Below are 13661 nucleotides of genomic sequence, written 5' to 3' on the forward strand. Positions count from 1 at the left end.
ACTCGCTCTGGCCTAGGGAAACCCACAGCCCTCCTCCCCCACCCAGACCCCTCCACTGCGTGCAAAGTCCGCAGAATGAGTGTGTACTCACCCCCTTGTGTCTGCTGTGATGCCCTCAAGCGCCCATCCAACTCAGGGTAGGCCACCGCCAGGATCCGGAACATCAGAGGGGTCATGGTTCGACGGGCACCCCTCCCACGTTGGGAGGCCATCCCCAGCTGAGCCTCCGCCGTCTTCTTGCTCCAGCGGCGAATGTCCTCCCATCTTTTCCGGCAGTGGGTGCCCCATCTCTGGTGGACCCCCAGGGTCCGGACGTCCTTGGCGATGGCATGCCAAATGTCCTTCTTCTGGTGGGCGCTGACCTACATGACATGTACAGGGGAAGAAGAGAAGTCATTAACAACAGCAACGTCGAAGTGGGTGGCCCCCATCCCTACCCTTGCCATGTGGCACATGCATTCACAGTCCTTCATGTTCCCTGACCTCTGCCCCCTTCCTACTGACATCCAGCCCTCTCCACCCAGGCATAGCCCATCCAAGTTGCTCCCTGTGTACTTACCTGTTGGTCTGGAGGACCGTAGAGTAGCGTGTACTGGGGGAGGACCCCGTCCACGAGCTTCTCCAACTCCTGAGCAGTGAAGGCAGGGGCCCTTTCCCCAGACGCAGCAGCCATTGTCCCTTCCAGACCGAGGTCACAGCAGCACTTGCAGTGTAGGTCCTCTCCTGTCGTAGATCAGGTATCGAGTGACTTAACAGATAGAAAATGGCGGTCACGTCCGCGGCGGTGACGTCCGTGGCGGTGCGTCTCATCACCGCCGGCCCACTTCATCATTGGCTCCTGGGACCCATAGGGTCCAATGTTAACCAATGCAGCATTGCACCGCGGTCTACGACTGCCTACCGCGACGGTGTACAACGCCAGCGCAGATACCTCACATCCCATTGTCCCAGTTTAGAGGTCAGGCAGCCGCCATTTCAGGGGCCCACATGGCTTCATTTACTACTGCGTCACACATACCTAGGCCTACACCCAACACACATACAGGAAGAGTTTTGTATTTGGTGTCGTGTTCTGTGTAGCTGTGGGTACATACCTGGGAATTTGTTGACTCTGTGGTCGCTGTTGTCCTTCCTAGGCACCGTCACCTGGGACATGTGAGGAGATGGCAGAATCCTCCGGTGTACCGACCGCTGGTGGACCTGTTGACAATGGAGGAGCGACATTTAATCATCACCTACAGGTTTGACCGTGCCACTATCCAGGAACTGTGTACCCAGTTGGAGCCAGACCTGATCTCACCAATCCGCCATCCCAACGGAATCCCCCCTCAAGTGCAGCTGCTCTCAGTGATCCATTTCCTTGCAAGTGGGTCTTTTCAGACAACAGTGGCCATGGCATCAGGGATGTCCCAGCCTATGTTTTCCAACGTATTGTCCAGAGTGTTGTCTGCCCTGCTGAAACACGTAAGGAGCTACATTGTTTTCCCTCAGGTGGAGGATTTGGCTACAGTTAAAGGTGACTTCTATGCCCTGGGACATATCCCCAACATCATAGGTGCTATTGATGGGACCCATGTAACTCTGGTCCCCCCCCACAGGAGTGAACAGGTGTACAGGAACCGGAAGACTTATCATTCCATGAATGTACAGATGGTATGTTTGGCAGACCAGTACATCTCCCAGGTAAATGCTATGTTCCCTGGCTCAGTGCATGACGCCTATATCCTGCGGAATAGCAGTATCCCGTATGTGATGGATCAACTCCAGAGGCACGGGGTGTGGCTATTAGGGGACTCTGGTTAACCCCAACCTGTCATGGCTATTGACCCCAGTGAGGAATCCCAGGATGTGTGACATAGGTATGTTGGCATTACAATAGAAAATGCATTTTGACACTGTCATTGATAATACAAATTTACCAAATCACAGACTAACTCCAGATTGTTTTGTGCTTCAAGGGTGTTTATTTAAGTACTCAAAAAGGGAGGGGGGTTGTAAAATGGTGATGTGGGATGGTGGAGGAATGTCCATGGCAGAGTCCAGTCTATTTGTCTCACTGGTGCTTTGCCCATATGGGCATAGGAAGTGGAGCTGGGGCAGTTCCAATCTGGGCAGGGTAATAAAGTGGGACAGTGGGAGGACAATCAGGGTGGTCTCATTTCCTGGCGGGGGTCTTGCCATCTTGCTCTGTCCTGTTCCTGGATCTCAGGGACCGCTTGCGGGGTGGTTCTCCGTTTGCAGGGGGCGGGGTGCTGGTGTGGTGGTCCTGTGGCGGGTCGTCCTGTCCACTAGCGCTGGCGGAGGTGGTGTGCAGTTCATCGTCCATGCTAGTATCAGGGGCCCCTTGGAGTGCCACGGTGTCCCTCATGGTCTTTTGTATGTCCTTCAGCACCCCTACGATGGTGCCCAGGGTGGAGCTGATGGTTCTGAGCTCCTCCCTGAACCCCAAATACTGCTCCTCCTGCATGCGCTGGGTCTCTTGAAACTTGGCCAGGACCGTCGCCATCGTCTCCTGGGAGTGGTGGTATGCTCCCATGATGGAGGAGAGGGCCTCGTGGAGGGTGGGTTCCCTTGGCCTGTCCGCCCCCTGTCACACAGCAGCCCTCCCAGTTCCCCTGTGTTCTTGTGCCTCCGTCCCCTGGACCGTGTGCCCACTACCACTGCCCCCAGGTCCCTGTTGTTGTTGGGACGGTGGGTTATCCTGGGTTCCCTGTAGTGGTGGACACACAGCTGATTGACGTGTCCTGGGTACGGAGGGATGGGCCCGCTGGGTGGGTGCTGTGCTGGTGTTACCAGAGGGTGGAAGGTCAGTGTTGGGCTGTGCCTGTGCGAGGGGAACCGACTGTCCCGAGGCCCACGATGGTCCGGGCTGGTCATCTGGATCCAGTTGGCCAGAGCTGCTGTCGTCACTGTGGACCTCTTCTGTGGGTGGAGTGGAGATGTCTGGACCCTCCTGTGTGGTGACGTTCCGTAGTGGTCCTGCAGGGGTATAAGAGCATGATTATTGCATGTGTGTGTGTCATGGTGTGCAATGGGTGGGTGTGCGTGTACCCCAGTGCAAGCATTCCTGTGTGGGGGTTTGTGTCATGATGGTTAGGGGGTTGTTATGGGTATGTGCAGTGAGCATGCTTTAGTGATGGGTGACCATGCTTAGTTGTGTCATGCAGGGCTTGGTGTTGGGATGGGTGGTTTGTGTTATTAGTACATTAGTGAGGAGTTGGAGTGATGGGGAGGGGGTGAGGGTGGGGGTGTGTGATAGCATGCAGGTAGGGTGGGGGATATGATAGTGAAGATTTGACTTACCAGTGTCCATTCCTCCACCGACTCCTCCGAGGCCCTCTGGATGCATGATGGTCAAGACTTGCTCCTTCCATGTTGTTAGTTGTGGGGGAGGAGGTGGGGGTCCGCCGCCAGTCCGCTGTACCGCGATGTTGTGCCTGGAGACCACAGAACGCACCTTCCCCCGTAGGTCGTTCCACCTCTTCCTGATGTCCTCCCGATTTCTTGGATGCTGTCCCACAGCGTTGACCCTGTCCACGATTCTGCGCCATAGCTCCATCTTCCTGGCTATGGAGGTGTGCTGCACCTGTGAGCCAAATAGCTGTGGCTCTACCCGGATGATTTCCTCCACCATGACCCTGAGCTCCTCCTCGGAAAACCTGGGGTGTCTTTGGCGTGACATGGGGTGATGTGGGTGATGTGTGGGGTGGTGTATGTGTTGATGTGTGTGGTGCTGTGTAGTGGTGTGTGGTGTTTTGTGCGTGGACTGTTGTATGGGTGATGGTGTTGTGTGCCTCTGTGTGGTGGGGTTCTCAATTGCTGTGATCTCTGTCTCTCGGCTTCCTCAAAATTTCTGGTCGTAGGGGTTTGTGGGTGATGTGGGTGTGTGTTTTATATTGTGTTGGGTGTGTGGGAGTGGTGTTTGTATGTGTATCAGGTGTGTGTATTTAGAATTGTCCAATGTAACGGTGTTTTGGAGATGTGTGTGTATTTTGAGCGCGGCGGTGTGTACCGCCAATGGAATACCGCGGTTGAAAGACCGCCGCGTGGATTCGTGGGTCGTGATAGCATGGGCGTGTTTCTGTTGGCATGGCGGTGGAGGATTTGTTTTTGCCAGTTTATCACTGACCTTTGGTGTGGCGGACTTGTGTGGGTGTCTGTATTTCGGCGGATTATGAGATGTGTGTCATAATAGCTGTGGAGGAATTCCGCAGCGGTGTATTGGCGGTCTTCTGCACGGCGGTAAGCGGCTTTTACCGCCAATGTTGTAATGTCCCCCTAAGTGTGAAGGTAAACTTTTAACCAAGGCCTCCCGCGGCCTGTAGCCAAGCAGGGCTCCATTGCGGTCGGCCTTAAACTTTGACTTTGCGCCGGTCGAGGTGCAACCAGATGACCGATTGGCGCTTTTTGTTTCTAGGAGCTAAAAAAAAAATAATTCTTTAAAAATTCATATCTCTGGTTCCCCTTATCCGATTTTATTCGTTTTTGTGTCATTTTAAAGATAAAAATATAATCTATTTTTATAAATTGGTTTTGGATTTTTAAGCTGTTTCCTGTGTTTTGTGATATTTGAATGCTTTACACTCTGTCTCCTAAGTTAAGCCTTGTCGCTCGTTGCCAAGCTACTAAGGGTTGAGCTGGGTTTAATTTACTGAGACCTAACTGGACCTAAGTGGAGGTTAGTGGCCTATTGCTAATTGTAGGCACCTACCTGCCCTTACCAATAACCCATTTTCCAACACTAGGTTATAAAGACATTATTTGTAATCATATGTTAGTTAATATAGATAGATGAGTGTTGTTACTGGCTCTTAGTCAGGCCTATGTCCATTAAACAAGTGATTGTTTGCCAAAATATTTTCTCCGCAAAAATTAGTTCAAGCAACCAGTCTAGAGAATTACTGAAAGTCGTTAAAAATGTGTATGGTCCCGGCTATATAGAGTAGGATTGTCTCCAACTTGAGCTGCTTTTTGTTTTGTAATTTTTTTTCTAAAGAAAATATCAGTGTTTTGTGATTAATAAACATGAATATTCACCCACAAACTGGTTTGACCGTACTTTACTTGCTTTATGTAGTTTTCATCACTGACTCCATTAAACTAGGAGACAAATGCTTCTTTCTCCACACTTTACACTATTTGAGCTTTTGTCATAGAGGTGAACGAAAATGTCTTGTATCATTTTTTTATTTCTGGTGATTAAGAGTGCATTCAACTATGTTGCAGTGTATGAGACACAAACATATTGAGTGAGATTTGAGGTGTATGAATGAACTTTTTATGTGAAGCATCACTCTTGAGTTCAGCATCAGACATGATTTGTTCCTTGGTAAGAGGGACCCAGTGCATTGGCACTTCCAACCGCCTGCTGCAGTACAGGAACAGTTGATATGCTGATGGGTTCATTATTTAATGTTTTATTGGAAGCTGCTTCATGTGATGTTTGCCATGGGAGATGTGTGAACGTAAATATATTCTCTCTCTGGCTCACTGTTGTATAAAATAATTAGTAACTATGTTGTCCACCAATGACCTAGCACTTAATATTCCATATTTCATCCACAGGGTGTCACTGAGGGCTACAATGGCACCATCTTTGCCTATGGACAGACGGGGAGTGGGAAGTCGTTTAGCATGCAAGGGATCCCAAATCCACCGTCTCAAAGAGGCATCATTCCACGAGCCTTTGAGCACATCTTTGAAAGCATCCAGGTGAGGACTGATTGTTAGAACTAAATTATTCAGCTGTGTCGTCAGAAGCACTCTCTTTTCAGTTTCTGTCTTATATTGCCTTCAGTTCCCATCACATAGCATATCTCAGCTTCCTTAGTTATTTTTTATGTATATATTGTTTGCTGCAGTGCAAACTCCACCTATCTGGATTTCAGAGTGCTGTACTTTTTATCACAAACTTTATTGCATTTTGAAATAACAAACATTACAAGACAGTGACTTTCGAGTGGCAGACAAGTACAAATGGTAGGAGTCAATGGTATGTAGAAGGTGCCATGTATTTAGCATGCAAGTTCATTCTCGGTTAAGTCAACGTATGAAGGCAAGTAATGATTCAGGAATATATTCAATTCATGGTCCCCTCGGATTCCCCACCCCTCCCCCAAGATCCTCAACCATAACAAACAACCCCTTGATGTGTCACCTAGGATTCGCAGCTCAGAACAAGAAGGGGGAGGGGTGTATGCAAGTGTGGTGCAGTCCAGATATGGACCTGGTTTAACCGGTGGTGGCAAAGCCTCTATAGAACATTGACCCTCTTGGGTGCAGTTGGTGTGTGACCAATATGCACAATTGTGCTATGAGTCAGCGGCCTCTCAGGAAGCGGGGTCTTGTGCCTTAAAGACCTACAACAGTATATTGCATTCTTTGCAGATGGGCGATTTGCGAAGCCCCCTACATTCCTCCCGTCTGAGGGCCAAACTTTCTGCAAGACCCCAACAATGAACCTCCTCCTGCCAGTCTTCTAGCTTTGGGGTCAATGGAGGCTTCCATTGTTTAGTGAGAAGGCGCTTCGGTAGCAGTACAGCCAATCTCACGAATCATGCTCCTACTTTGGATCCTCTAGGTCTCATGGACAATCCTAGTATACAGTGTTCAATATGATCCCAGCAAGCCTGTCTCATGACTTCACCCAGTGCTCTGTCTATTCCTGGCCAGTAGTCTGAAAGCTGTGGACAGCCCACAGCATGTGGAGCAAATCTGCCCCCTCCACTCGGCAATAGGGACAAATCGAGGACATAGTGGGGTACCTCTGGTTGATTTAGAGAGCTGTACAATGAGCTGTGGAAACAGAAACAAAAGAAACATTGACTGGAGCAATTTAAACAATAATTAACATGGAGGAGGTAGTCATTTTTTGAGTAGAGCATACATTTAAAAAAGATGTATAGAAAGTTAGGATTATGAAAAACACTAAAATGAACTTACATAACAATTGCTAAATTAGTATAGGTTAACATCAAACCATAGCATATGCGAATACGTGCAGGTGCACACTGTAGTTGCTGTCTAAAGAATGAGCACTTCTTGTAATACAAGTTGGCGCTAATATTAACAATGACTAGGTGGGGTAGAATAGCAAATACATTTATGGAGTGAAGAGATAACATAATACTTTTTGTTGCATACACTGAAGACTTGTCAATGCACATCTGATAGAGAACCCAGAGCTTCTGAAAGACATTTATATAAAATAGATTAATGTCATCTAAAACTATGAGTGTTGGAGATTCATTGATATGGCCAGTCCTGAGTCAAGATTCAAACATGACAACAAGTTCATTATCTTGTATTTGGTTTCCAAATTGTGAGACAACACATTTCTTAATGATTTCAGAGATGAAGAGAGTCACAGTATAGGGGTGGTAATTCTCGACCGCTGACAGATCTGAGTTATTTTTCAAGCAGTGGTTTGATTAGGGCAGCCTTGATGCATTTTGGGAAAACAACGTTTTGGAGTGAAGAGTTACAGAGCCAACCAATGCTAGTTTAATGTTTGGGGTAGTTCTTTGACAAGAGCAGGAAGGATGGAATTGCTGGAGCATGCCAAATGCTCGGTGTCAGAGACAGAAGAGACATGAGAGAATGTCTTCAGAAATAAGAGAATTACCTTGATGGTGTGATCACTTTGGTGTATGCTTGAAGTGCAGAAGACTCTGCAGAGAAGTACACTGGTTCCTCCCTTACTTGCTAATTCTGTTTGGTTTAGAGAGTTCATGTCTGATTTGAATATTTTTGTCATACAAAAAGTAAGCAGGTTCATTGCATCGAGATGTAGCAGGTCAAGAGTTGTTAATTTATAATTTAATGATTTCCAAATATTTTGGGCGTGTTTTTAGCTGAATTGCTTTGGGATTCTAGATGGGATATTTTTGCCGAGGGAATAACTGATTTGTAGATTTTTCATTTGATTTTTAGCCAATGTTGGAAAAATAGAGTTTTTGTGAGCCTCCAGATTCTTTCAGCTTTACAAAAGGAACAAAAGGAAAGGCTGAATCTTGTAGATAATCATTTTACTGCCTTTACCATGTTCCTCAAAACAGGAGTGTAATCCTCACTTATGGCTTTGTGAAAGAACTTAGAGCCTGATTTATGAAAATTTAGCGCTGCATTTACGTTAAAAAAAATGACGCAAATGTGGCGCTAAAAAAGTATAAATCAGGCCCTTAATGTTCAGAAGAAGATTGGTGTAATTCTGCCTGAAGGTTGGTCAAGAGAGATCTTCAACGTGCTCAAGTCTTCTTTGTCTAACTCTTCTAGACTTTGATTTACTGTCCTTTTCTTTGGACATAAGGATTAACAGTTTGTGTGTAGACTGAGACTGGAATCAGAAAATTGTCGGATAATCTGAGTCAATGGGTTCAGTATTCTTATTCCACATTTTAGAACATTCATAGATAGTTGCAGATGTTAGAGTACTTCCCTTCTGTATACATTGTCCCTGAAAAATTCCCAACCCTGTGTAGGGGTAAGCTGGAGAACTTTATTATAGTAGAATGGGTGATTAACCCAGCATATGCAAGGCTGAGGAACATCCTCCAAAGCCTAGCAATGGCTGAATTATCATCAGTATTTTAGAGCGCTGTGAACAAGCCCTATCCCACTCAAAACTGTGCTGCAGGACCTTTGCTGCCTAACACATTTACTAAAAAGCATAAAAAATACAGACTGCTAGGATTTACCACAAAAAGCTAAAGAAGGACCCTTTTTGTTCAGAATTCTAAAGGTTTCCATCTCCCATGATGTCTCTGACTGTTTCCCCACAGAGTGAGTTCTTTTTGAAGAATAAGTTAAGCTGATGATGTGCCAAGGTCCCACTCGCAGTGAGGGACTGTTCTAACCTCTACTATGAAGCAGACGTAATACTGAAAGTAATTAACCATTTCTTAGGCATGTTTGTGGGAATTTTATTTGTTATAATCAGTGGTTCTTAACCTATGGCCCAAGGATCCCCAGGGTTCCATGAGGCCTACTGGGGGGGGTCTGTGACTGTGTTAGAAAATTAAACAATATTAAAATGAATACAATAACGTTTTTTTTGTTTTTAATATAATTATTACATTTTATTTATTGTTGGTTGAGGTGGCAAGAAAGAAAACACATGACTTAAAGTAACCTCACACTGTTGTAGAAGAAGGAAGTCATAGACATGCGACCAATCAGCTACCGGATACATGTACATTGGGAGTTTTTGTATCGTCATTTGGCAAACCCCACAGTCAGATGAGCCAAAATGCTCAAGCCAACTGAGGGTTTAAAACATGTTGTTTGTTTCCATGTGCTGTGCCTGTGTACTGTGTAACAGATGCCATATTTGCGTTCACATTCAGACTTGAGCTTTATCAGGTAACCAGAACAATGAAACAACCCCCCCACCTCCTCAACACCCGACCCGTGTTTGTGTAATCAATGCCCCATCGTATAGTACACCGGTTCCAGTAAATATATGAACAGTCAGTGCCATGCCTCGCCACAGATGCCAAAGTCTCCCTCACGATACCCCCAATGACATCCCAGAAACGGGTCCAACACCTTACCTTCCAGTTTACCAACCAAGGTAAGGGGCCCAGCGGAGGCTGCCAAGAAGTCATAAAACCTGCCCACACAGTATCTCCCAGAGTAAAGGTTAAGCGCTTAAGGGAAGAGGTTGTTCGCACTGGCCTCGAGTTGTTCCAGGTAGGTATCCCAACATTCCTGTAGGTCCCGTCCCTCTCCCCATGTGCGCAATTGTGTGTGCCCGGAGCATGTCAGTGTGCCAGTGTTTCAGTCGGCGCACCACGGTGGACTTCAAAGCCATAGTGATACATCATTTAGCTAAGATGAGTGCTAAATGCTGGAATCTTAACTAACCCTTGATCTTCCTGGTAATACTTCCTGATTCAAGTAGGTATCTGAGCCGGTCCAGTGGAAACAAATTATTCATCACTGCTGATACCCCATGTAACACCCATTCCCAAAAGGGGTGAATTAATGTGCAGAACCACACCATGTGGAGGAAGTCAGCATCAGGGGATCTGCACACCGGACATATGTTATAGGCACTAGGGAACATGTTGCTAATACAGTGTGGGGTGAGATATGCACGATGCAGGCAGTCAAATTGTATAACTGGAAAACTGTGTGTGTTGTCCCCTGTTTGACCGATTGCAAGCATTGGTTCCACTCTTTGTAGTATCAGTCCTAGTGCCAACTTCCAAATCCATAACCCCACATGTTCTGCAGTTGGTCTGCTTTGCAATACAGAGTATAAATGCGCAATGGCCTTCGAGTGTTCCCCCTGTTAAAGCTTCTTCGAGATGTGCCCTCGTGGGGGGCTGCTCCTGATCAGATCCCCAGGTCTTACGCATCACATCCCGCAGACCAGAGTATAGTAAGAACTGCTCTGCACCTAGTCCATGATCTAACGACATATCATCAAAGGCATAGATGCCCTCCTTGGACACCACATCCGCCCAGGTTGTAATTTCCACTGCTTCTTAATCCCGGACCTGATGCACAGCCTTCAAGCCTGCCCATTCTGGTACGGTGCACATCGGTAGACTAGGGGCATAGGGTGTATGGCGCTGCCCATCTCTGACATATCACTTCCAGACATATAGTGCTGTACATAGTATCACACTTTCTGTGTCTCGAGGAGGGGTAGTGTCAAGGAGCTTATGCAACAAAGGTCTCTCCCCTAACTCAGCAAGAATGCCGATGCATTCTAGCAAGGGTTCTCCCGCAATTCATCCCATTGGCCACTGCAGTTGTGCTGCAGCATAGTATGAGTCAGAATCCAGTGCTCTGAGGCTGCCTTCATCCGAGGAAACAAATAGTTTATGTAGAGCAATCTGTCTCCTACCATCGCCCCAAATCAATTCCATCAACACTCGTCTGAGATCTAGTGAGAAGGTCTTACGAATAGTCAATGGTAAGGCTGCAAAGAAATAGAGAAGTCGTGGTAGTACCAAAATTTTGGCAATGGCTACCTGACCAATTGGTGACAAGGGTAGTTTGGTCCAAACAGGGAGGGAGCGACAAATTGCTTCCCTAGGTTCCCCTCTAGCAAACCATGTGAGTAATAATACACCAGTACTCCCACATATTTCATGGAATCGAACTGCCAATTCAGTGCTGTGTGCCGCATAGTATCCCAACAGTCCACAGGAGTAGGCAGCAGCGGGAATTAACAGGTGTTATCCCAATTAACATGGAGGTCAGACACTTCTCCAAATGTGGTCAGCAGAGCCATGACTTCTACCAGTAATGTCGGGTCTGCTCTCAAATAAATCAACCTTTTGTCTGCATAGAGGGACACTATTTGGCAGTGTCCAAGCACCACAAGACCCCTCCATGGCGCCCAATCCAGAAGCATAGGCTAAGGGCCCAATCACCAGGGCAAACAGTAGCAGTGAGAGGGGGCAGCCATGTTGTGTACCTTTAGCCACTGGAAGAGAGGCAGATATTATGTATCCTGTGCGCACCCTAGCAGTCGGGTTAGTGTACAGTAACGCTAACCCGACTGCTATGGCCAAACCCCATGTGTGTCAGAACTGCCATCAAGTGAGGTCAACACAGGGTGTCAAATGCCTTTTCTAAGTCAAGCGAGGCGGCCAAACACTCTGTACCAGTGCGTCTTGCCAAGTCCGCACGTTAATGGAGGTGTTGCGTCCGAGTATAAAGCTGTATGATCACAATGCACTAAGGAGGGGACTACTGTAGTGAAATAGTTCCCAAGAACCTTGTAATCCAGATTCAGGAGAGACAGGGGTTGATAGGATTTCACATTTAGGGGATCTTGCCCTGGCTTGGGAAGTACTACAATCACTGCTTCCCTCGTATAACTCGGTAAGGTCCCACTGGCAAGTACACAGTCATACAGATGAAGGAGGTGTGGGGCTAGTCGGGTTCTGTAATGGGCATAAAATTCAATCGGGAACCCTTCGGTCGCTGGAACCTTCTTTCTGGAAGTCTTGGTTATCACTTCCTGTAACACTTCCAATGTTTGTGAACTATATAATTCCTGGAGCTGGAGGGGGCTGACAGAAGAAGTATGGACATGTGACAAATATGTAGTAAGTGTACCTGAATGTATCTCAGAGGGTTCTCTATATAGACCCTGGTAATAATTCTCAAGTTCCTCATTGATGCGTGTTGAGTAACCATCCTGACTGGTGTTGGATCGCTGTGATCAGAAGTCTGGGGGATTCCGATCGCAACAGTCACGCTAATAGGCAACTCACCTTATCTCCATGTTCGTGTTGTTGCGGTGTGTATACCTTAAAATCAAATTTGGACAGCCGATTGACCAGTTGCTGGTATTCCCTTCATAAGGCCCAGAGAGTCGGTACCCGGTCATGGTCCATCAGCCACGTGCGTTCCAACTCTCCAAAAATGACTCTCCATTGCAGTCACCTCTTCACTCAACCCCCTACCCACTCCATACCTTGTTTTCATACATAAGCCAGGTAACACAACCTTGAATGTATCCTATTGGACCAAAGCATTTAATGCCGTCCCCAGGTTGTCCTCGAAGTAAGCATCTATAGCCTCACCAATCTGAGAGCGAAAACGTGTCAGCCAAGGCATCAGTGTATAAGCAACAAGTGGGAATCCTGGGTCTGGATCTCCCCCACTTCAGTGAAATCTATAAGGTATTGTGGTCCAACAGGGTTTTACCCAAGTACTCTGCTCATGTGCACTGTGAAATCATTGTGAAAGGAGCGAAGACCATATCTAGTCTGGAGTGTAGCTTGTGTACCATCGAGTGATGGGTATATTCCCTGTCTTTGGGGTGCAGTAAACGCCAAATTTCCTCTACTTGTAAGTCATGAAGCCCACATGTTCAGATGTTGTTTTAACAGAGCAAGGGTGTGTCCCTGGAAGGGGGAGGGAGAGGATCTGTCCATTGCCAGGTCAAGCACCCCATTATAATCACTGGCCAAAGTGTATGCGCTGTTGAATCCTGGAGCAGGTCGGGTGTTAGGGTTGGGTAGAATGCTGATTGCCCTGCAGTTGATGCGTAACGCGCTACCAATGTTAAAGGGATTCCATCGAGCACCCCTCCCACCATGACATAATGGCCCTCAGGGGCAATCTTAGTGTGTGACGTCATGAAGGACACACCCGGGCCACCCACATCATTACACCACTTGCGTAACTAGAACATGTGGTGTGATGGACCCTACCCCGTCATTGTCTACCCAGTCTAGTGAGTTCCAGAGATGTAAGGTGCGTCTACTGGAGATAAGCAAAGTGAGCCATCCATCTCTTCAAGTAAGCGTATATCCTGTGGCGTTTTGCATAAGAACCCATCCCTCTCACATTCCAAGTAAGGAACCTGTATTTGGGTACCTTCATGACAAAGTGCAATCATGAATGTGCATGCACCCCAAAACACAAGCTGGTCAGATGAGTCTAACACCCAGCACCACACATACGCTCAGATGAGTCTAACACCCAGCACCACACATACGCATTCCTAATCCCCAACATTGTCTCAAACTCCCTTCTCTAGGCCATTGTGCAACAGTGCAGCAACAGGCAGGAAACCCCACAACCTGTGTGAACTGAATCATGAAAAAATCCAGTGGATCGTGGCGAGAAATACGTGGCCATCATGGATTGTTACTTGCAGGAAATCGCTTGTCATATCATGTAGCGCCAGA

General features: G+C 47.2%; 1 protein-coding gene across 2 annotated transcripts in view; it reads left to right on the forward strand.

Annotated features, from left to right (window-relative positions):
* KIF17 (kinesin family member 17) overlaps positions 1-13661 on the forward strand; it is a 360746-nt gene that overhangs the window by 42401 nt on the left and 304684 nt on the right. For both annotated transcript variants that reach the window (XM_069240033.1, XM_069240034.1), the window contains exon 2: positions 5566-5712. In XM_069240033.1, the coding sequence (XP_069096134.1) occupies positions 5566-5712 (147 nt within the window). The remainder of the gene's footprint in view (positions 1-5565; positions 5713-13661) is intronic.

The sequence above is a fragment of the Pleurodeles waltl genome, chromosome 6 (genome assembly GCF_031143425.1).
Source record: "Pleurodeles waltl isolate 20211129_DDA chromosome 6, aPleWal1.hap1.20221129, whole genome shotgun sequence".
NCBI lineage: Eukaryota > Metazoa > Chordata > Amphibia > Caudata > Salamandridae > Pleurodeles > Pleurodeles waltl.